Consider the following 26,224-nt stretch of genomic DNA (forward strand, 5'->3'; position numbering starts at 1 on the left):
ATGCAGTCCAAAGAATTGGCCATTGGCCACCAAAAAAAAAAAAAAGTTGTAATCTAATATGTAACATGGTAACATTGAGTTTTTTTTAGTGTTAGATTAATTCATTATGTTTGTATAGTGTATAAATACTGTCCTCTAGAATGAATAATGTTAATTTAGCACCATGATATAGTGTAATAACAGGTTATACAGCAGCATTCTTTAAAAAGCACCAAAGTTGGCATCACCACATCTATGTTAGAATTACATGAGAAACGTATCCATCTCAGACTGAATCATTATATTCATGATTTTCTAACATCCAAAAACACTTTAGGAGTCTATTCTCATTTTTAAGACAATTCATTCTACGATATTATTATAGCATCTGACTTTGTTCCACATTGGAGCACCTGTGCTTGTATGGGATCATGAGTTTCCCCCGGTGAAGCCATGAGCCGCAGGGCTACATTCCTGATCCCTCTCCCTGTGGCTCACCGTCAGGCCTCTGAGAGAAAAGCAGGAGTTCAGAGAAGCCGCCAATGGATGGATTGAGTTACATTCCACTTTACATGTTAGTAAATGTCTATCTATCTCACTCTCTCTCTCTCTCTCTCTCTCTCTCTCTCTCTCTCTCTCTCTCTCTCTCTCTCTCTCTCTCTCTCTCTCTCTCTCTCTCTCTCTCCATCCATCCATCCATCCATCCATCCATCCATCCATCCATCCATCCATCCATCCATCCATCCATCCATCCATCCATCCATCCATCCATCCATCCATCCATCCATCCATCCATCCATCTATCCATCTTACCATGTGCACCCCTACTTGAGATCCACCATTGAAGAACATCTTTGAGTTGTCCTGCTCCTGATGAGTGAAAATAGATTAGCAGTTTTAATGAGGTACTTTTCAGTTTCAAAATCAACTAAACTGATCTTACATCACATAATGCATCTGTCAGTAAAACAGGGTTAAAACCTTTAAGATTGTCTCACTAAAACACCAATATTATACAAATAAAAGGTTTGGAATGGCCGATATTCATTGTGATATCTACATTTTAGTGGCTATAATGTAAAAAAAGAGCTGATGTTGGCTTCCATGCTTTTGTAGTCCACTCACGTAATCTGAGTTGGCCTCCAGTAGTTCTTCTGCCTCGCTGTCTTCAGAGCTACAGCCTCCATGTTGACATCTCACCGCACGCTTCTCTCTCCCAGACCTCAGAAAGTCCACCGCGGAAGACTTCCGGAGCAGTGCTGAAACAAACAACCCAATCACATCATCAGTTTATCGCAGGGAATCTTCCACACTGTACACATCTCTTTCATTTTCAAACCTTCCAAACGTTGAGATAACTTTTTAATTAAGTTTGTAAAAAAGAAGGTACTTTTGTTTTCATGTTGTATTTCAAAAGACATTTGCAGCTATTGAGCAGGGATACGGGTGAGGCTAGGGTCAGGTTTGGTGGTATTGGGAAGTTCAAGGATGGGTTAAGGGGCGAGTGAAGGGTCAACAGTGTAATTATAGATGTAAATAGAGAAATTAATTACAGCTGTAATCACATGCAGGGATTTTTCAAATATAAGTACATTGTAAAAACATGTATGTACACCATAATTGCACTGCATAAAATTATTAATTTAAATGTTAATACAAATATAAAAATACAATAGTATAAATAATAGTATAAAATATCATATATATATATATATATATATATATATATATATATATATATACCAGTCACAATTTTTGGATCGGTAAGATTTTTGATGTTTTTAAAATAAGTCTTTTCTGCTCACTAAGGCTGCATTTATTTAAAAAAATATATATATATTATTATTAATATTATTAATATTATTACAATTTTAAATAACAGTTTTCTATGTGAATATATTAAAATGTAATTTATTCCTGTGATCAAAGCTGAATTTTCAGCATCAATACTCCAGTCTTCAGTGTCACATGATCCTTCAGAAATCATTCTAATATGATGATTTGCTGCTCAAGAAATATTTCTCATTATTATCGATGTTGAAACCAGTTCTTTCAGGATTCTTTGATGAATAGAAAGTTCAAAAGAACAGCATTTATCTGAAATAGAAAGCTTTTGTTACATTAAACACTACCATTCAAAAGTTTGGAGTCAGTAAGAATATTTATTTAATTTTTGGGGGGAAATAAATGAAATAAATCAACACTTTTATTCATCAAGGATGAATTAACTTAAGCAAAAGTTACAGTAAAGACATTTATAATGTTACAAAAGATTCTATTTTTTTGTTGTTGTATTTAATCAAATAAATGCAGCCTTGGTGAGCAGAAGAGACTTCTTTTAAAAACATTACAAATATTACCAATCCAAAACTTTTGACTATATATATAAACTACCTTTATCAATGATAAAAACTGTAAATTCATTATCATAAAAAAGGAAGGAAAAGTTGGCACACCATAGCTCCAAAAATACAAATAAATCCATTTTTTTATTTCATGTTCTCACCACAGGTGACGTTTCAAGCCAAGTGGCTCTTCATCAGATAATGATAATTCACAAAAAAAAAAAAAAAGTTTCCCATACCTGCCTCACAGATGTAGGTCACAAGCATGAGGACGAGTAGCGTGGGTATGAGCTGTCCGTGTGGCTCCATGTCTCATCTCAGCTCTGAGTTCAGAATCCTGCTGCTTTTACCTCACCTGAGACTCAAGCCCATCCCACAGCAGAGGGGTGTGACCTTCAGCATCCGCCCGGACACATGGAACTGGCCCAAAACAGGAACGGACATTTGCATAAACCAGAGTGCAGTTTAGCCAACACTGGGCAAACTACTGCACATCTTCAGATGTTATCAGAACCTGTGTGAGGTAAACACTGGACACAGAGCAAGCCAGCTGCAAGAAACAGACAAGAAGCTGGAGTCTTCAGATGTGTCACTGAATGTCATGCTGCTTTCCGTCAATTTTAGATGTGGTTAATTGGGACACATATATATTATGATAACGTATCATATTTACTTAAATATAGGCTTAAAACGTCTCTGCCTGCTCGTTTTTAAATAGTCACATTTTTGTAATAGCCGCTGGGCAAAGTGATATTAAGGATTTTTTTTAATTAAATTGTGGGGTATGTCGTTATATGTGTTTTAGATGTTATAATTTTGTACAGTTCTTCAATTATTATATCCTTTGGTCAAAATGTGATTTTTGTATGCTAACTTTTAAATTTTCGGTGTTTCATAGATCATTTTGTGTTTCATAATTGTTGTATTGTGTATATTTTGCTGAAAAGTCTAATAAGCTGTTTAATAAAAGGATTCTTTATGACAACTTACTCCATATAGTGTGACTACACGCACCACTATATGTTCATTAAACTTTATCCTTTTCCTGGGCAATAATGTCATGGATTTTGGCTGTTTTTTACTGTTCACAGTCTATAAAACTATAATACAGATTTCAATTGTATAAAAAATTCAGAAAATTTGTGCTCACTGATTATTCTCCTGATAATTAAAATTGTATTTTTTCCATCCATACCGTTAATATAACAAATCATTAATACATCTATTGCAACCATCAGATTAAATTGCTGAATATTCTTTGAAAATGTACGTCAGTAAGATTATCTTTTTAGAAATTAATATTTTTATTCTGCAAGTGTGCATTAAATTGACCAAAAGTGACAGTAAAGACATTTATATGGTTACAAAAATATATATTTCAAATAAATGCTGTTCTTTTGAATTTTAAATTCATCAAATTCTAAAAAAAAAAAACACAGTTTTCAACATTGATAATAATAAATGTTTCTTGAGCATCAAATCATTATAGTAGAATGATTTCTGAAGGATCATGTGACACTGAAGACTGGAGTTATGAAGCTGAAAATTCAGTTTTGATCACAGGAATAAATGACATTTTAATATATATTAAAAACAGTTATTAGAAATTGTAATGATATTTACAGTATTCTTGCTCAAATAAATGCAGATTTGGAGCATAAGAGACTTTCAAAAGCATTCAAAAAATCTTACCAACCTCAAACTTTTGAATGGTAGTGTAACTTTAAGGTTTTGTGTGAACAAACTATCCTTCAAAATTAAAACTCTTTTAAAAGCTTCTGTCACTCCTTTTTTTACATTTAATGGCTAAATGTGCTTATCAATTGATTATCATTTCTGTAGCTTACATATTGGATTCAGATCAGTTATTAATTTGGTAGCAGATGCATTGTGTTGGTTTGCATTTGCACCTGTAGCGTCTCCCTAAAACACAGTGTCCATGTTCAGGCTGTTGTGTTGCATGTAGTTCAGGTGTGCCATCGTTCAGTTCAGGTTCACAACTGCCTCGCGTCAAACAATTTAGCCCTTGTTTACTAGAGCACAACAAATCGGATCCTGAAGATTCTTAGGGATTAAACAGATTAGAGGTGGATAGCGTGTTTTTGTGGACAAAGGGTCTTGTGATTCGGGATATAGTGTTACCTGTCCCTCTAATTAAGAAGCTATCGAGAAGCTGGATGGAGGGAAAGATGGAGAATTTCCATCAGTGAAAAAAAAAGAAAAGCTCCACCGAGGACCCATTAAAGTGAAACCGAGCATGATAACCCTGAACCGGGCCCTGTGACCTCCTGTAGCATCACTTCACTTTTAGAGCAGCTAGTTAAAATTCACAACACACACGCACACACACACACACTCTGGAAGCCTTGCCCTGTGGACAGGGAGCTGGCAGTGAACAGAGTTGAACTTGATAGCTTATTGTTAACTTGTTGGTGCATGTAGATGGTTTTCTTTGCAAGTGTGTGTTTTGCAAAAAGCTGATTTTTTGTTGTATTTGTTGGTATTTGTTTGAATAAAAGAATACCAACTAATTATTTAATGTCAGGAAATAAGGGGCACAAAATCAAAATGTACATTTATTATTACTATATATTTTTTTATTTTATTTATATGAAGCGTGTGTACCTTTTATTTGTCGTGTAAGTTCTCTTTTTATAACAATCAAAAGGTCATGGCTAAAGCTACAAAAAATATAGCCTACTCTTATATTTTCTTATGATTTTGACACAAGCAAATAAACACTGAATTGTACTCAAGGAACAAATTGATTGTTGTATTATCCAATGGCTTTAGGGGCCAGAAAAGGCAGCAATTACATATTATTTCAATTTTACTTTAAAACAATCTAATACAGAGAAAAAATGGAAACATGACTTATGTTAAAGCTGCAGTCCGTAGTTTTTCCTCTTTGTCGCCATCTCTGTTCGAAATCTGCAATTGCAGTTATTCGCGGAATTATCAACTTTACGTGGGTTGTGCCTCGGCGTGGCACAGCGCCGATGAATCCAGTGTTTTGAGGAGAATGTCAGTCACCGCGCCGGTGTGGATACTGTCATTCGGGATCACAGATTCTACTTTTTGGAAGTATGACCAACATAAGAATTTTCACCGGAAAATGTCGTCTGAACAAGTAGCATTCACTTTTGTTCTGACCAAGGGTAAAAAGCATTGTAAATCGCGCTGATTAAATCTAACGATTGCTTATCATATCACGCCAAACCGTGCAAATAATACTTTGTTCTCAAATTGTTAATGTTAACAACATCTATTGCGTGACTACATTTAATGCCCTTCCGATATTTATCCTTGTTTGCGCGTGGGCCCGGTTACAATGGGTGAATCTCCAGTTGTCACTGGTTATTGTCGTTTGAACCTATCTGGATCCGCCATCAAGTTAATAAGTTTAATTATATCGAGTGCTGTGAGAAAAGGCTATAAATCTCCACCTCCAACATCCTCACACGCAACATAGCCTACTAGCCGAGACAACTTCTTTATGTGTGCAGATGTGACGTAATGACGCAATACATACTCGAATTTCCTGGGGAAATCCACCAGTACCACTGGAATTAAAAACATTATTACAAGCTTACCGTTTTGCATCGCGCTAAGGCAAGCAGATAGTTTTGAACACTGGCTGGTTATGTACTTGCTCACAAATTTATTTGGGATAATTTTTAACGCAAAAAAGTTACGGACTGCAGCTTTAAATAAAAAGTCTGAGAGTGAACATATAGCACTTTTAACATGTTTCAGCCATTAATGCTTTGTGTTCTATTTTTCATTTGTAAATGTTTGTTTAAACAATGAAGCAGCAAATAATTTGAAAGAAACTTTACTTTTCCTGATACGCAGCCATATTATGGAACATTTCATAAAGATTCATAAAGACTATGAACAAAATTCTGTGCAACATACATTGAACCATGTCAGGCAGCCCATACTGTTGCATTACTTAAACAAAGGCACTGGAATAAGCACAAACCAGACAACTCTATTTTCACACAGGTTTAACTCTCTGACGTGTCAAATGAAATAGTTAGATTCTTGTAATGGTGCATCATCATTTTAGCCATCATTGTAGTAATGATCAATGTTATGTTCTTTTTATTTTTCATCTTAAAATCAAGGGTGATGAAGGCTGAAAACAATAGTAGTTGTTATATTTTCATTTAAAAGTGACAAGTGCTGATTGTTAAGTGTAAGAGACAATGTTTAAAATTAGGCAATGAACAAATATTTGGCGGTTTGGTAAGCAATAATTTGTCTATAATACTGATATGTTCGTCTAATTGTCGCCTTATAAATGTTCAGCCTTTCGGTTAGAGAGAAACAGAAATGTTTATTCACTCTGAAACTACTCCTTGTACCTTGTTTTCACTTTTTTTATCTAATGTGACAGAACTAGAACATAGTTGTCCATACACGCACGCACGCACGCACGCACACACACACACACACACACACACACACACACACACACACACACACACACACACACACACACACACACACACACACACACACACACACACACACAAGCAGCCTGGACAGTTAATCTTTAACCCATCGTGTCCAATCAAGAGCAGAAAGAACTACACACTCTTTCTCGTCGCAGTCTCTTTAAACCTCTTGAGCATCAAGCTCTTGATGAAGTGAAGATGTAGCAGAGGTTCTTTGGGTCCTGTCTTTATCTCGGTCCTCTCTGAACCTGCTCCAGAGAGCGCTGAAGGTGTTGTTGGTGTGAGACAGGCAGTAGAGAAGATCAGTGTTTAGGTCTCTATGTTACTGGCTGTGCACAAACACACACATCTGGATCCAGTCTGTGTCCCTACACCTCCTTCTCTCCAGAACTTGTAAAGGACGTTCGTCTCAGGTTCTCCTTAACTTTGATGAACTCCGGGGCGTTGCAGTTGCTGTCCTCCACACTTGCTTGCTCCTTCTCCAGCTAAAGCACAAAACACACACACAAATATATCTGTCAGATATTTAGCGCATATTTGGTTGGTGTTTTGCAGCTAAACAGGATACTCATCTGAAAGAGGGTTTAGTATGACAGATCTCTGATATACAAGAAGAGGATACTGAGCTTGAGATTGTGTGGTTTCTACCTCCTCTAGTTTCTGTTGTCTCTTGAGAAGCTCCTGTTCCAGTGGAGAGATTTTCCTCCTGGCTTCCTCCTCCTGCTTTCTCTGTTTTATCATCTGCTCTCTCTTCCTTTGCTCCAACACACGCTGCAGTTCTGGCTTGCTCTCCACACTAATACCTCTGAGGTGTATCAAATAAAATAGAAGAATACATTAGAAATCAGAGGAAATTAGATTAGATAAAATAAAATAATATTTAAAAATTAAAGTAAATCAAATTTAAAATAGAATAGAATAGAATTAGAAAATCTAAAGAATAGACAGTGCAATGTCAAAAACAAAGATTAGAATACAACAAACAGGAAAGGAATAGAATAGAATAGAATAGAATAGAATAGAATAGAATAGAATAGAATAGAATAGAAAACAATATGCCACATTAGAATGTAAAAAACAAAGATTAGAATACAACAGATAGAGGAAAGGAAAGGAAAGGAAAGGAAAGGAAAGGAAAGGAAAGGAAAGGAAAGGAAAGGAAAGGAAAGGAAAGGGATGGAATGGAATGGAATGGAATGGAATGGAATAGAATAGAATAGAATTGAAAGCAATAGACCACAGTAGAATGTAAAAAACAAAGATTAGAATACAACGAACAGGAAAGGAATAGAATAGAATAGAATAGAATAGAATAGAATAGAATAGAATAGAATAGAATAGAATAGAATAGAATAGAATAGAAAACAATATGCCACATTAGAATGTAAAAAACAAAGATTAGAATACAACAAATAGAAGAAAGGAAAGGAAAGGAAAGGAAAGGAAAGGAAAGGAAAGGAAAGGAAAGGAAAGGAAATGGATGGAATGGAATGGAATAGAATAGAATAGAATTGAAAGCAATAGACCACAGTAGAATGTAAAAAACAAAGATTAGAATACAACGAACAGGAAAGGAATAGAATAGAATAGAATAGAATAGAATAGAATAGAATAGAATAGAAAACAATATGCCACATTAGAATGTAAAAAACAGATTAGAATACAACAAATAGAAGAAAGGAAAGGAAAGGAAAGGAATGGAATGGAATGGAATGGAATGGAATGGAATGGAATAGAATAGAATAGAATTGAAATGAATAGACCACAGTAGAATGTAATAACAAAAATTTGTATACAACAAACAGGAAAGGAATAGAATAGAACAGAACAGAACAGAACAGAACAGAACAGAACAGAACAGAAAACAATATGCCACATTAGAATGTAAAAAAACAAAGATTATAATACAACAAATAGAGGAAAGGAAAGGAAAGGAAAGGAAAGGAAAGGAAAGGAAAGGAAAGGAAAGGAAAGGAAAGGAAAGGAAAGGAAAGGAAAGGAAAGGAAAGGAAAGGAATAGAATAGAATAGAATTGAAAGCAATAGACCACAGTAGAATGTAAAAACAAAGATTAGAATACAACAAACAGAGCAAAGGAAATGAAATGAATAGAATAGAAAGCAATAGACCACAGTAGAATGTAAATAAAGATTAGAATACAACGAACAGGAAAGGAAAGGAAAGGAAAGGAATAGAATAGAATAGAATAGAATAGAATAGAATAGAATAGAATAGAAAACAATATGCCACATCAGAATGTAAAAAACAAAGATTAGAATACAACAAATAGAGGAAAGGAAAGGAAAGGAAAGGAAAGGAAAGGAAAGGAAAGGAAAGGAAAGGAAAGGAAAGGAAAGGAAAGGAAAGGAATAGAATATAATAGAATTGAAAGCAATAGACCACAGTAGAATGTAAAAAACAAAGATTAGAATACAACGAACAGGAAAGGAATAGAATAGAATAGAATAGAATAGAATAGAATAGAATAGAATAGAATAGAAAACAATATGCCACATTAGAATGTAAAAAACAAAGATTAGAATACAACAAATAGAAGAAAGGAAAGGAAAGGAAAGGAAAGGAAAGGAAAGGAAAGGAAAGGAAATGGATGGAATGGAATGGAATAGAATAGAATAGAATTGAAAGCAATAGACCACAGTAGAATGTAAAAAACAAAGATTAGAATACAACGAACAGGAAAGGAATAGAATAGAATAGAATAGAATAGAATAGAATAGAATAGAAAACAATATGCCACATTAGAATGTAAAAAACAGATTAGAATACAACAAATAGAAGAAAGGAAAGGAAAGGAAAGGAAAGGAATGGAATGGAATGGAATGGAATGGAATGGAATAGAATAGAATAGAATTGAAATGAATAGACCACAGTAGAATGTAATAACAAAAATTTGTATACAACAAACAGGAAAGGAATAGAATAGAACAGAACAGAACAGAACAGAACAGAACAGAACAGAACAGAAAACAATATGCCACATTAGAATGTAAAAAAACAAAGATTAGAATACAACAAATAGAGGAAAGGAAAGGAAAGGAAAGGAAAGGAAAGGAAAGGAAAGGAAAGGAAAGGAAAGGAAAGGAAAGGAAAGGAAAGGAAAGGAATAGAATAGAATAGAATTGAAAGCAATAGACCACAGTAGAATGTAAAAACAAAGATTAGAATACAACAAACAGAGCAAAGGAAATGAAATGAATAGAATAGAAAGCAATAGACCACAGTAGAATGTAAATAAAGATTAGAATACAACGAACAGGAAAGGAAAGGAAAGGAAAGGAATAGAATAGAATAGAATAGAATAGAATAGAATAGAATAGAATAGAAAACAATATGCCACATCAGAATGTAAAAAACAAAGATTAGAATACAACAAATAGAGGAAAGGAAAGGAAAGGAAAGGAAAGGAAAGGAAAGGAAAGGAAAGGAAAGGAAAGGAAAGGAAAGGAAAGGAAAGGAAAGGAAAGGAAAGGAAAGGAATGGAATGGAATGGAATGGAATGGAATAGAATTGAATTGAAAGCAATAGACCACAGTAGAATGTAAATAACAAAGATTAGAATACAACAAATAGAGGAAAGGAAAGGAAAGGAATGGGATGGAATGGAATGGAATAGAATAGAATTGAATTGAAAGCAATAGACCACAGTAGAATGTAAATAACAAAGATTATAATACAACGAACAGAGCAAAAGAAAGGAAAGTAAATAAATAGAATAGAAAACAGCAACTAAAAATAAGAATTAAATATCACAATACAAACATAGCAAATACATGGTAAAAACAACAACAAAGAATAAAATAACAAACAGAATAAAGAAGAATAGAAAATAATGAAAAAATGAAAATAAATGAGAATGGAATAGAATAGAATAGAATCATCATCAGCTGATGCAGTCCATAAGTTCTCCAGCAGGTGTCAGTATTGTCATGTTAGTGTCACTAATCAGATATGTGTGCTTTGTAAAACTTGTTCGCTTTTTTTTTTATAACAGAAAAGGTGTGAATGTACAAAAATGTATTATGAAAATCTGTTATATTGTAGCCTGTGAAAATATGTAGAGCTGTTTGACTGTAAACGTGTCAGAATATCCATTAGTTTCCTGTTGTTTTTACCCTTCATGTTGCCAGTGTTGTGACTTTCCATCTTAGTCACAGTCAAGGCTAATACCATTTACAATGGGCTCACTTTGACAGACCCGACATCAGAATTGTGTGCTCGTTTGTAAGTGCAGCTTGGCTGAATATATATGAATCTTCCATCAATTCTGACCAATGCTGCGTAAGCTCTCACAAGCGTTTCTTCAAGGTGCCAAGCTGCTGTTAACACACGTGATAATTAATAACTTTAGTGCCAGGATAGACATATGCACACCCACACTCACACATACAGACATACTGATAATTAAATTAGCTTGTTCTCTCCACAGGGAGGTGGCGCCACAGGTGCTGAGAGGAGGGGAAGGAAGTGTGTGTGTGTGTGTGTGTGTGTGTGTGTGCGCGTGGGGAGTTCAGCAGATGTGGGAGTTCCAATAAGCATCCCTGTTAATTTAGATGGTGTCCTTCAAGCTGAAGAGACAGCCAGACAACAACAAATAAACACAAGGGACATTTAATGAAGATAACAAGAGAGACGTCAGGCCCCCGGACGGCTCCTGAAAGCTCCTCATAATAATAACACGCTGCTCTTTAGCCCTATCTCAGCTCTCGGCTATGAATACTCGCTTGCTGAACCTTTGCTCGGATCGTTGGCATCGACCTGTTCCTGAAATGATCCATAGATGGTGTCTTTTTTCCTATCATGGCTAACAGTGACATACGAGCCAAATGTGTCTCTCCCCTTTTAGTGCCTCCTTTTAGCATCACTTCTCCTGACTGATTTCTTTCAGTGTTTAGTTAAACTTATCGTAAAGAGCTCTGCTACATCACTGCCAAATAAAAAGGCTTATCTAGAGAAGGCTTGAGAAAAGAGGCGCTTTCCTCTGCCACCCTGTGCCACCTTTGATGCCCACTGTTATCTGTGTGGATGTGAGATCCCCATCCCTTTCTCTCTCTCTTTTAATGTCCTCTAGACTGTCTTCTGCAGGGTCTCTCAGCACCAAAGAGGCAAAAGTGCCAACAGTAACTAAAAGATACTTGCTTAATGGCCGACATGGCACTGTGCCAGAAAGCTCTCTGTGGTTTAAAGTGTTTGGTAGTGGAACAGAGTGCACACACTAATGAATGTACCCACACAAACAGTGACTTTTTCTCTGTAATGAAAGCCTCTAATAAATCGGCCCTCCATTCATGCTGTCTGCAACTCCATCGGTTCCTATTAGTCTCAGCACACGAGATAGCTGGATTAGTACTGGTGCTACATGTTGGTCAAAGTCACCGGTGTCCAATCCTGCTCCCAGAGGTCCACCTTCCTGAGAATTTTAGCTCCGGCAATTATTAAAGTGTTGGGGAAGCTATTTTAAAACGATAGCCTGAAAAGCTATGATTGAAAATAGCTTGATTAAACCTGCTGGACAGACTATGACTCTGAATGATATCAATCCACAATCTGACTTGGGATGAGGTTTGGAATCATAAATCACGCTGTGTTAATTTCATTTAATTTATTTCCAGATTCAATCATAGGCTCATTCTTACATACTAGAGCTCATGCGCACTCTTCAAAAACAATGCTTTAAATCTCTTAACAAACTAAAAGACCTAAATGACACTTGTATGTATTCGAAATAAAAGATATAGATTGTACTGAATGTCAGCTTGCTTATTTTGCCCAAGATAAGTATTTATTAAGTCCAGATGTCATGTAAAAAATGAATTATGCTTTTTGACTGTTTGACTGTAAACGTGTCAGAATATCCATTAGTTTCCTGTTGTTTTTACCCTTCATGTTGCCAGTGTTGTGACTTTCCATCTTAGTCACAATCAAGGCTAATACCATTTACAGTGGGCTCACTTTGACAGACCCGACATCAGAATTGTGTGCTCGTTTGTCTAGAGCTGTCGACAGGTCGAGAGCTGTCGTTCCAACCACACAACTTTGCGATGCTGTTTGCGAATGTTCGTTGGAACCACTGTATGGTTTCGGGAAACACAGACTCGTTGAACTATGCTGATAATGGCGGAACTTGCGACCATAGTTGGCTTACAATGCTTTCGGTAAACGCACCCCTGGATGATGCATAGGAACTCCCACCGACCACTGGTGAAGATGAGACAGAGGCTCTGTCCCAAATGGCACACTTCATGTGCACTTGCATCCTTGCATACAATGGCTGCAACATGTGTGTTAAGTCCACAAGACCGTAGGACAGGGCTAGAGGGCCATGACCTGGAGGGTTTAGTTTCAACACTAATTAAACACATCAGAAACAGCAAATCAACGTCTTCATTACAGTCAAGTGTATCTGGATTGAACTCTGCAGGCCGTGGCCCTTTAGAAACGGAACTGGAAAGCCCTGAAACCCCCCAGTTACCATTGTAGGTTTCAGAAGGGTGTTCACGAGTGTCCCCTTTGCAGTTGCTATCTGCCCTTAATCCATACGAGCTCCGCAGCAGACTTCTTCCCTACAGTCAAAGCAGCTTTATGTCACAAAAGTATAGACTCAGAAGAAGACCATGAGAGCTTAGGGTGCTGTTTGGGACAGGAACACTGTGATTTAGCTAATCTATGTGCATGGAAATGATTAGGAAGCCATGATGGATAGACCAGCACATTTTACCAGGAAGCAGATCAAAAAACAACCTACAAATTGACAGGATCCTGGTTTAAGCCAAAGGACAGTGCATTTTTTCCCGGTTTCACAGACAAGGCTTAAATCTAGTCATAGAACTAAAATGTATCAGTAATGCTTTTTTTAAGGCACATTTATAAAAGCTACTTAAATGTCCTAATTTATCTAAGGCCTAATCCTGGCTTAATTTAAACCCTGTCTGTGAAACCAGGCCATAGTACCCCCTTCACTACGAGGTCTCCCATCCATGAAATGACCAGGATGAATCCTGCTTAGCTTCAGTTGGAAACCAGCTGAGAACTGCATGAGGATACGCCACATTCAAGCCAACCTGGAAAGTTCTTACATATGATTTTTATAACTATGACATGGCAGGCATTCAGGTGATTTTGGTCAATTGATAAAATGGATTTGCTGGAGAATTTTATTTTCATATTTACTTCCTGACGTAAATAAGAACAAAAATATGGTTTTACTTTATTTTGATGGTCCCTTTAACACATTTTGTTGACTATAAGTAACGTTATATGTCTACTAACTCTCAGTAGAGTGTTAGTAGAGTATTAGTAGACTGGTAGGGTTAGAATGAGTTGACATGTAGTTACATGTATGTCTGTTAGGGACCATCACAATAATGAGTTAGCAGATATTAAGCAGACAGTCTGTTAATACTCTAAGATAGTTAGTTGGCATGTAGCAAAGTTAAGTAGCAAAATAAAGTGTAACCAAAAAGATTCATTAGATGTTTAATTAATGCGTTATATCTGTATTTTATCATTTTTGTGTTGTCATGGAGAATGATGGGAAATTTAATTCACTCAAATTTGTTTCCTCATAAACCAGCTGAATGAGCTCTTGCTAGCTATAACTGAGCTACAAACAAAATGGTCACATCAACATTATAATTAGAATACATTATGATAAGTCAAACAAATTGCTATTCATTGTTTGTTTTCATTGTTATCAACTTGCAAACGCAAACACTCTAACACGATTTGAATGCACCAATAGCAGCAAGCAAAAAAGTATTTAGCTACACTACAAGAATGCTAAAATGAATCAGAATGCCCATTTGCCCAATTCGGAATGTCATGTTTTATCGCAGTACAAATTAGCGATGCTACTTTTAGGCCACATACTGCCATGCACTTAACACTTGCATGGATAACCAAAATCTGTGTACAGAACAAGATTATGAAGAGAAGTGACAACAGTATGTAGCCACAATATGTACATGGACTTATTTAATTACTCTCCAACATTGTTGTGCACTACAGACCTGTTTCTGTCTAAAATCTCACAGCTGAAAATGACAACGCACTCAAGAGCACTCTAAGTTCTTGGGTTTGCTGTGTCACAGGATCTGCGGCATAAACAGCAAAGCTCTATCTTTGGCCACTTTAGATAAGTGCTCATTTCCCCTGTGTGAAAACACAATGCAGGAGCCGCGTGGGATCTGAACACTATGGGCCCTATCTTGCACCCAGCGCAATTGACTTTGTACACCGACGCATGTATCATTCCTATTTTGCACCTGCGCAAAGCGGACTTTTCCCTCCATAGAAGCACGTCGGTAAGTTAGGAAATACACTTGCGCTCCCCAGGGCGGTTCAGCGCAAAGAGGAGGCGTGTTCCAGCGCAAACGTTCCTTCATGCTATTTTGCAGGTTTAGAAAACAATTGCGCCACTAACCAGGAAAAAATTGTTTAAAGTCAGTGGCGCGTTGCGAATGTTATTCATATGCTATTTTAAGGGTGAATGCTTGGCCATAATCAATGTAGCGTGTGCACAACGTGCACTTTGATTCTCTCATCTACACAGAAGCAGCAGTTTTCATTTTTGCAAATCATACATTATTACAATAGATAGATAGATAGATAGATACATAGATACATAGATAGATAGATGCATAGATAGATAGATAGATAGATAGATAGATAGATAGATAGATAGATAGATAGATAGATAGATAGATAGATAGATAGATAGATAGATAGATAGATAGATAGATAGATAGATAGATAGATAGATAGATAGATAGATAGATAGACAGACAATCTAGCTTACACATTTACCCAAATTATCATACGCCTGTTTAACCGAAGTTAATTTGGGTGTGTTTCTCCATTTCAATGTAACTTCTCTCTTTTACGGCCGTGACGAGAGCGTTGCTCTCCTCGGCTGTGAACCGCTCCTGGCGCGGTTCAAAAATAGCAATAGCGCCCAAGACCTGCCCACAAAGTTACTTGCGCTTTGCGCTTGACACTTGCGTTTCAGATCGTTAAAATAGGGCCCTATATCTCTAATTGGCTGAGCCTTGCGTTCTTTAAATCTTAAACCTCCTAAAGTGTCTAGGAAAGAGAGGAATGGAAAAAGGGGGAAGGATAAAAGGGTTCTGTTGCCACTCCTCAGGGCTTTAGACCCCTCTGCTAAGACAGAGGGAGTGTGTTCACCTTTACCACATTTACTGGTATTATAGAAGTGGGGGGTGACATTACTAAGCAACTGTGCAATGCTAATCAAAGTGCTAGCACAGACAGCATGGAATCTGAGGGGAAAAAACTGAAGGCCCTCTGTTTCAGAACTTGGAGAATTTGGTTTATTTTTTGCTTACTGATTTATTGTTGCTGAAAACAACAAAAAGTAATGAAATGATTAAGTCGGTTTCACTTTATTTTGATGGTCCCTTTTACACATTTTGTTGACTATAAGTAACATTGCACCTACATGTCTACTAACTCTCATTAGTTGAGTATTAGTGGACTGGTAGGGTCAGGGTTAGAATAAGTTGACGTGTAGTTGCAAAGTTACTTATAGTCTTGTACTTATAGAATTGGGGGACCATCACAATAAAGAGTTAGCAAATATTAAGCAGACAGTCTATTAATACTCTAATGAGAGTTAGTTGACATGTAGTTGCAAAGTTATAGTCAACAGAATGTTTGAAAGGGACCATCAAAATAAAGTGTTACCATTAAGTCATATGCTCCATTGCAGAAAAAAAAATGATTTAGTAAGTTTAAAATTATACATTAAAGTTGTAAAAAAAATCATAAAAAAAAAAATCAAAATATCAACCAAAACCTGTCCAGATGTGCTGAGAAAGTAAGTAGCCAACTAGTGACCATCATTCCAGTACGTTTGTCCTGTCCAAAAACACAGTCCTAAGCATATCCTTAACTGCAAATTAACAAGCTGTAAAATCAGAGGGGAAAAAAGTTGATACTACTGTTGTTTAAACCCTATAGCATCTCTAAACCTAAACCTTAACCCTAAACTCTATGTCCTGATTGGTTGTTCCAGTATCAACATCTACTAATCTCCAACTCTGGTTGAACTTATGCGTTTACCTGTAAGTAGTCAATTAGCAGACACCTTTATCCAAAGCGACTTACAAAACATGAGACTGCCACCTAGAGTTAAATATATTGCTCAGGAGCTCAGAGATGATAGCTCATGTCTCGCATTTGGTTGAGATCAAACTAACAAACTTTAATCTCTGAGGGAGAGCGGGGCACAACTAATGGGGCTAGTTGTCACCAACATGGTTTAATAAAAGATTCCACACATGCTAGCGTGAAGTAACTTGTTTATTCACTTATTTACGTATTTACTAGTTGCCATATCAACACTAGAGTGAAAAAAAGAAAAGGAATTTTTGTAAGAGCACTGAACATTTATTTTACCATAGCAAAAGTACATTTCTTTCTGAAGTAAATTTGTCATCTTAGTTTTTAGTGTTAATTTAAAATGAGACAAATCTAAAATAAATCTCAAATTTTTGGATAATTGATTAGCCAGGTTTAAATCCTAGTTGTGCAGGTTCTGGATAAACACTACCTTACAACACGGCGCTATTAAAACTATGCCATTCCACGAATTAGCAATGTAACATGTAAGTCGTCGATGAGGGGCTGCCGCCTTACTTTCGTTTTGTTGTTATGTTGAATGATTATTAGTTTTTTACTTTTTTACATGGTAACGCAGACAGCAACATAGTGTCGGCCCAGATCCGGGCCACATCTGGTACACGTGGATTTAATGTGAGTACTACATGTCATTTAGCAGATGAGTGTGCATGTACTGTGCACTTGTGTATCCTCATACCGTTTTTGGTTCATAAGCAACTCCCGATGAAGCTCCTGATGGCTTTTAGAGGCTTTCACAGGATTAATCAGCTTTTTGGGCTTGATGAGATCATCATCCGCTGTCATGTAATCAGGCTGAGGAGCGTAACTGGCCAATGGGGGGATCTCGCGATGAGGGTAACCAAATGGATCCCTGTCCGGGGTTCTCGGCTGATGAGGCTGTTCCCATTGAATATCGGCATACGCTGAGGCTGAGAACAGAGAGAAAACAATGTGAGAGGAAGGATTTTATTGAAAGGAAGTAACGTTTCCCTTCCTGACTTCTTTTAACTGCGAGAAGAAAGGCAGAGATTGACGCAAAAGAAGAACATAATAAACAGCAGTAAGTGGGATGGTGGAGCATAAACAAGCCACATCAGAGAGCAAGCATCTACATACACTACAACATACACTACTTGTCTCTGCTCCAGTTTAAATGATTCCATGTGAGCCGAAGCAGGTTTCCTGAAAGTAGCAGGTGGACATTCAGAGTGTTTACGTTCCTCTGAGTTTGGGAGGAAATTCCTTACCTTCATTTCCTCCAACTTGGAGAATTTTTACACCACCAGACCTCTAACACACCATCACACACAGACGATGCACTGATGTGAATTATCTTTTCTGACCCCAAAGATAGTAAAACATTTTTGTTCTTGTTCCACTGAAATTGAATAAATACCACACTCTGGCATATTTCACCCTAAAAATCAAAAGAGAGAAAGAAATATTTTTCTTAAAGAAAATTCAGGGTAGTCCGTATGTTTAGAAAAGTAGGAGGTTATTAAATAGTATAGTATACTGGTTCAGACAAGTTTGTAATTCATCTCCACTAAAGAACAAACTTGTATCCAGATCCATAATGCAAGCCATGCAGCTGGACTGCATAAAGACACTCCTCTGAGGATAGGACAGATTAAAAGTGCAGTGATCCATGCTAAAGTGACAGCAGATCAGGTGTCATATGCATTGAAGCTTGCTCAGAACAATGCTATGCTTGGAGGAGGAACCAGAGACAGTCTCCACCATTCAATATTAAAAAAGCTGAGCTCAATTCTTAGCACTTCTCAATCAGAGTGCATGAGAAGAGGACAGGGGTGAAATGATGTTGATGATGACAGGCAAGATGATAAAGGGAATTCATGCATGTGAAAGTATTTGTAGCCCAGAGGTCAGCAAGTTTACACCAACCTTTTTTTTTTTCAAACAAATAAATAAAGCGTTCCCCCCTTTTTTAAAACCTATATTCTAAGTATTAAGTTATAAACTAAAGACTCTTGTGTCTCTTGCGTAATAAATCCTTCTTTATTATATTCTCAGTTTATTTTATCACTATTATTATTGCTCATACTCTCTGTAAGGGAACATTGTGTATTGTGGGTTACTGTACATGCTTATCATGCTTATCATTCAGTGCATTTGTTAGGGACAAACAACACATTTTCTTTCAGAAATTGAAAAAATCTAGTTTTAGATCTACAGAAGTTTTATATATTGCACAGTTGACAACTGCTCTCGAAATAGTTTTCACTTCCCCTATAACGGCAAAAGATGAACACAATTTTGCTCAAATTTGAAAATATGAAATTGTCATATGCATCAGGAAAAATAAAGCTAAAAGTAAATCTCTCACTGATTTTGTCCATACCGAATGCTGTTGATCCATTAAAAGAGATATTTCATGTTCATGAGGATTATGAATCCATAAGCACTGGTTGGTCAGAGAGCGTGTTGGCAGTATGTGGGCTTATGTAGCTATGGAATAATAAAAAAGTAATATGAAATATAAATATTTACATAATTATTACTAAAAAATATCGGTAACACTTTACAATAAGGTTTCATTAGTTAACATTAGTTAACATGAAGAATGAACAATACTTCTTCAGCATTTATTAATCTTAGTTAATATTACTTTTAACATTTATTAATACGTTATTAAAACCAAAGGTTGTGTTTGTTAACATTAGTTATTGAACGTTAGTTAGTGAAGTAACATGAACAAGCAATGAACAGATGTATTTTTATTAACTAACATTAACAAAGATTAATAAATACAGTAACAAATGTATTGCTCATTGTGAGTTCAAGTTAGTTAAAACATTAACTAATGTTAACTAATGAAGCTTATTGTAAAGTGATACCAAAATGTCTGTCTCTGTGAGACAGTTAAGTATATTTCAAGTGATCTTGTTCAGTGGACTCCTGAGTTAAAGCCTGTAACATTACCAGAATATGTTTCATTTTGTTTCCTTTCATGTTTGTGTGTGCAAATATTGCTTTTTTTGCAAATGAATGTGTTGCAATGTCTGCCTGCTGTTAACTGAGCAACGTGAGCATATGTGTGGCCCACTTCAATGTTATGTGCTGCGAGAATGTTGCGTCATGGTTATGAAATACAAATGATTTCTGTGTATTTATCCAGAGCTTACAGATAAAATTCAGTATGGGATAAAAGTACTTACACATACACATATGCACGCACAAGCGTTACAAAATGTTTTGTATTGCTCCATAATCTGGGTCTCTGGAAGCCTGTCCTTGATCTCATCGATTAGGGATCAGTAACATGGTGAAGAGCAACAGACGGTGGACTGTGTCTGCTCTGAAAGTGAATATCCCTCTATTATGGGCATAATGTATTTATCAACGTCCCCCACAAACCCTGGAGTCACACAGACAGGAAAGGCAAGGGCTTCTGCTGATCAGATCTGAGTCTATTTCCAAGAATTGCATGATACATTGTGGGATTAATTCGATTTTGTGTGGTGTCTGTTTGTGTGGCTACAGCAGATGTTTCCTTATATACCCAGCATAACCATAAGTGATTCAGTAGGACTACTAAAATTAAAAGTGTGCTAATATGCTAACCCTTTCAAGAAAGTACAGTACCATGGCACTTTGAAATACAATGGTCCTAAAAAAAGTATTTGGACACTTTTGATCATTTCAGAATTTCATTGCTTTAGATTACAAAACACCAGACGAAGTGGCAAATAAATGATGCTCTCAGAATTGCACTTTTCTTTGATATTTAGTGGATAAAAACATTCTGAAATATGCCTTAAAGGTCCCGTTCTTCGTGATCCCATGTTTCAAACTTTAGTTAGTGTGTAATGTTGTTGTTAGAGTATAAATAATATCTGTAAAATTATAAAGCTCAAAGTTCAATGCCAAGCGAAATATTTTATTTAAGTCGCCTACATCGAACGGCCCGTTTGGACTACATCCCTCTACTTCCTTCTTTAATGACGTCACTAGAACAGTTTTTTGACTAACCTCCGCCCACAGGAATGCTCCCTCAACTCTACCGAAATTCGTTTATGTACTTGCGCACTTCTTATAACTTACTGTGTTTACTCAGCTCTTAAGGGCCCTACACACCGGGACGAATATCGGCTCGCGTTATTCGCCAACGTTTTTCAACGCGTTTTTTGTGTTCACACACAAGCGATTTTCGCTGACGATGAGCCGAGTGAACATGCAAATTCATTCCCTGACATTAGATGGCGCTTAATGTAAAACAGAAACCACTCCATAACAGTTCTCTTTCATCAAGATGTTTGTAGTCGCTGTTGCGTTCGTCATATAGTTCTTTATGTTCCGACACCAACGAGACCAGCAGCTCTACATTCATCTTGCCTTGCATCTAGACGCTAGTGTAGTGCAGACGCTACTTGGTGTATATCTTCTTCGCCGTTACGTATGTGTGCTCGGCAAGACCGTTTTGTGTTTGAGCGCCCCCAAGTTGTGTTTTACTGTAACTTCAGAAGCTCCAGACACGTGAACAAAAGCGCCAATCTCATTGGTCGGATAGTTTTTGACGCGGTGCGTCAAACCAAAAAAACAAACCCGAGGCGTTTTTAAAAAAATTACGTTTTTACGCGTGGCGTTTTTCACGCCGGTGTGCACACTCACATTGGCGCCCTTTGTTTAGTCACGAGGCGTTAAACGTCGGCGAATGTCGCGCGCGAAATTGTGTGAACAGGCCTTTACGGTGATTTTCTGAAGTAAAAGTGACGCTTCATCTTTTGTGTGATGTACAATAAACTTTATTAAACTCATCAGTATGTTTGATCATCATTCGGACCTGGTCCGAAACAGCAGACTTGTAGGCTATTAATAAATAATGGATACATACAAGCAGATGACAAATGCGTTATAATAACCGTAATTAAACTACTAAACTATACCTGTTCCATCTCTATACAGCAATCTGACTCTGTGGGCATTATTGTCCGACTCGAAATGAACACCGTTACTGAGAGTTTCTGATATTATCATCATTCCGTGAGATGAAATTGTCCTGAGAGACTGAGCGCGAGCTCATGAAGCTCCGCCCCCTGGGCCGTGCAGCAGCAGCTTATTTGCATTTAAAGGGCACACACTAAAACAGCGCGTTTTTCTGAGCCCCCAAAAAATGACAATTTAAACATGCTGTAAAAAATTATCTTTTGGGTATTTTGAGCTGAAACTTAACATACACACTCTGGGGACATCAGAGACTTATTTTACAACTTGTGAAAAGGGGCATAATACGGGACCTTTAAGAATCTGAATTCATTTTGGATTTCATGAAAAAAAAAAAGGTGTTTCATCCTAGGCGATTAAGACATTCTTCTTTCAGCCAAACACAGTCAGAGTTATATTAAAAATATATCCAGGTTCTTCCCAGGCCTTCTGAAGCTAAGCGTTGCGTTTTTGTAAGAAAAATTTCCATATTTATAACTTTATAAACTATAATGACTGGCTTCTAGTAACAGTTGCACGCAAGTCTAGTTCTGGCAGAAGAGTGACCTCTGACCCGACCTGACGCAGAGGATAGAGAAAAACAAAACATCACTCACGAATTAGAAGTCTAAAACGAGAATTTTTTAAGAGAAATGTGGGAGGAGCTTGAGTTTGTTGCCCAGCCCTGTTTGTTTGAACCGCGAAAGGCATTTACTCTCACCTAAGCTTAGGCTACTCCTACATCCTACGTCATGCATGAGGTCAGACGTCACTCTTCCACCGGAACTAGACTCGCAGACGGCCGTTACAGGAAGCCAGAGATTATAAAGTTAGAAATATGGATATTTTTCTTACAACCCAGACAGATCCGGCTCACATCTGGGCCGTGTGGAATCCATGTGTACCAGATGTGGGCCAGATCTGGGCCGACACTATGTTGCTGTCTGGGAAAAAAGCATCGCTTCGCTTCAGAAGGCCTTTTTTTAACCCCCTGGAACCGATGGATTACTTTTAATATGGATAAATGCGTTTTTTGAGCTTCAAAAACTCAGTTACTATTCAGTTACATTATAAAGATGGGAAGAACAGGGATATTTTACAATTTAACTCAGATTGTGTTAATTTTTGTGTTCAAATTTAATTTTTTGAGCGAACTATCCCTTTAAGGCAATACTGGTAGCACATTTTAGATTCCTCAACATCACATAAAATGCAGTACATTGTCTTGTTGATCACCAGGCATTCAGTATTAAAAATACCATTTTTGTTTACACACACACACACACACACACACACACACACACACACACACAAATCCCCTGTTACATAAGAAGTTAGTTTGTTCCCACATTGGATTGTATACAAATAGAATGCTGACAGTTGTCATGGCGACGTCAGCATTCTCAGAGGATGCCCTGGGATCCCATTCTCCCATGGGTGTGTTTGTGTGGAAGTGCGGTGCCATTTCCCATAATCCCTGCTGAATACTAGTCCTTGGCAAGCCATAAAATTTAGGCACAGCTCTCAGACAGGGAATTAGCATTATAAAGGTGCCCAGCAAGAAACAACGCAGCAGTCTCTAAGCACAATAGCACAATTTAACCTATTTCAAGCATCTAAATCTGGACTGGAAGAGTAAATAAAAAGAGTTTCTATGACTAACTTGGATAATTCTCTTTTCCCCAAGCTATTCTATGTCAGTATACTTGCATAGAATAGAATAGAATAGAATAGAATAGAATAGAATAGAATAGAATAGAATAGAATAGAATAGAATGGGACAGTTCACTCAAAAATGAACATTCTGTCATTTTTTTTCACTCTTGTGTAGTTCCAAACCAGCATGCACTTCTTTATTCTGTAGAAAACAGAAAAATATATTTGGGAAAAAAACATACAATGAAAGTCAGTGGAGTGCAATGACCGACCAAAAGCAGTTAAACATTATTGAAAATATATTCTTTTGTGTTTCACACAAGAAAGAAAGTCATATGGATTTGGAACAACCTTATGGTGTGTAAAAGATGACATTCATTTTTGGGTGACTATCCCTTTGAGGTTTGATTGCTTAATAGACTTCCAAGATATGTTGGTGAAAGGCGTGTTTGTTTAAAAGCTGGGTATTCTGAGATGGATGATTTAAGATAACTGTTCAAATACACAAAGCCGGGTTTATTGGTGTCGATCATGGTCAGGCAGAAATACATTGTGGACCTTGCGCTTTTCGGCTTAAACAAACATAAAGTAAGATACTGCTGGTAAAACATTACAACAACAAAATTGTGAAAGATGATCCTTCTTGTCACTTAACCTATGTTACTGACACCTAAAAATTGCCACAAGTTTATCACCAGCTGACAAAAGTACAATTCAGAAAATGTCAAATGGTGCATTTCTAATGGCAATCGAAGAGTCTGTTGCCTCACAGTGCAGCAAAACTCCATGAGTAACAAGTTGCTCAGAGAAAACATGGCTCCCTGTTTCTCACCAAACTGATTTCTTCAAGTGTCATTCATGTCATTCTTTTGCCTTCTTAGTTTGTCTTTTATATTCTACACCAGCTTGTTCTTAAAAACATTATACATTTAACTCTAAAAACAGAGATTTTTAGTTTAAAGCAGGCAGAGATCATATTTTTATTTTTGTTGCAAAGCATAACAAATGCATCAGTGTGAATGTATCTTGATATAAAATATGAAACAGTTTATTCATCTGCAATTACTACATTGTAACTGAGTTGTTACATAGTAATAATACAATGAATTTCAATGAATACTTCAAATCTATTAATTATCTTATCATTGGTATTCAAATACAGACTCCTAGTAAAGTTTTCCTGCACAATACAGCATCATCGGTTCAGCATCCTGTAATCTCAGCCACAGTCTGTTGTATCTGTCTTACCTGACTTAACAAGTACATCTCTGGGTCTGCTGGGCTGGCCCTCAGGGGGATACAAACTGTATTCAACTCTCTGGTCCATCTTGCTGTTGCCTTTGTGTGTGTGTGTGTGTGTGTGTGAGATATCCTACATGTTTATGTGAGGGCCGTTTCTTTTGAGTTTCTGCTGTTCTTCACACACATGCCTCCTCTCTCACAGTGTCAACAGTCATGTGACCACTGGGCTTCAAAGATACGCCCCTCCTGCTCCTCCCAACTTTATTTTTTACACACACACACGCACACACTCTCTCTCTCAGGAGTCCGATGGGATTAGTGGAGGGCTTAATCTCTCCCTCTCTCGCGCTTCTGCTAAATCTCACATTAACCATTACACTACCAAAAAGCTTTCATCCTTCACAAACTCATACACTGGGCAATTAAAAAAAAAACACACACACATACAGAGTGAATCATCTTACGATCACGCAATGTTCATGTTAACATTCAAGATTACACAAAACAACATCTCTGGACATGACCATCAGGCTCGTCTTAACTTGATATTTTTTTCACACTGGAAATAGGGCTTCTGTGAGAGATTTGTTAGTTATATAAGAAAAAATTTTTGGATGATAGCTATAAAATTGCATATCATGGTATGAAGAATTTCATATCATTATAACAGTATATCACAATCTTTTTCTTTTTGTCAGAAAAAAAACAAACAGTTTTATATAGGCTATTAAATAGCCATGTGTGTTTGGTGCAAACCAAAAAAAAAATTAAGCAATCACAATATTTTCTATTTTGTGATTTAATTTTTTTAATTAAAAATAAAAGACTCGAAACTAATATTATAAAAATAGACACTGTAGTTCTGACTTTAAATTCTGATTGGATGAGCTTTGTACTTAGTTTTGTTGAGGCTTGTTTTTGTTGTGTTGTTAACTTGTGTTTGCTTTTTAAATTTCGTTGTGTTGTGCACTACTGGGCCACCGTAGGGCTAAGTCATTCAAAGCTGTTGCAAATCATCAGATACAATCATACCCGTGATCAGATTAATTAACAACTTTAAATTAATAAAGAATAACTACTCTCTACTAAGTATATCCAATCTTACCGTCATACATACAGTAAACTCACGTTAAGCGGTATGTAGCCTATACTATTTAGCAAGTCTCAACTGCTTGATTGTTATATCGTCGAAAAATGTAAACTATATTATTGTCAGGGATATATTAAAAGTTGTATATACATCCTACTTTATCTGCATAGAGTATACTCACATATAACAATATCTACTGTACTACTGTATATAGCAAATCTCGGCAGTGTGATTGTTTATATCGTCGCAGAAATGTAAACTGTATTATCGCAAAGCTCTATATATAAAGTTGGATATATCCAACTGTGTTCACATACATACAGTGCCCTAACGTAAAGCGATACAGG

General features: G+C 36.7%; 1 protein-coding gene across 2 annotated transcripts in view; it reads right to left on the minus strand.

The window, feature by feature from the left end:
- Nucleotides 1–5,083: 5,083 nt before the first annotated feature.
- LOC308685856 (protein FAM107B) overlaps nucleotides 5,084–26,224 on the minus strand; it is a 38,251-nt gene continuing 17,110 nt past the window's right edge. The window contains exons 1-4 of one of the 2 annotated variants that reach the window (XM_081357914.1): nucleotides 24,794–25,011; nucleotides 17,643–17,874; nucleotides 7,436–7,592; nucleotides 5,084–7,272 (exon numbers count right to left, since the gene is read on the minus strand). In XM_081357914.1, the coding sequence (XP_081214040.1) occupies nucleotides 7,156–7,272; nucleotides 7,436–7,592; nucleotides 17,643–17,874; nucleotides 24,794–24,872 (585 nt within the window). In that variant the 5' untranslated portion in view covers nucleotides 24,873–25,011 and the 3' untranslated portion in view covers nucleotides 5,084–7,155. Of the gene's footprint in view, nucleotides 7,273–7,435; nucleotides 7,593–17,642; nucleotides 17,875–24,793; nucleotides 25,012–26,224 lie in introns of those variants that run through there. The other variant, XM_081357913.1, reaches the window with a different exon arrangement.

Source organism: Scardinius erythrophthalmus, assembly GCF_964197995.2.
Source record: "Scardinius erythrophthalmus genome assembly, chromosome: 25".
Classification (NCBI taxonomy): Eukaryota; Metazoa; Chordata; class Actinopteri; order Cypriniformes; family Leuciscidae; genus Scardinius; species Scardinius erythrophthalmus.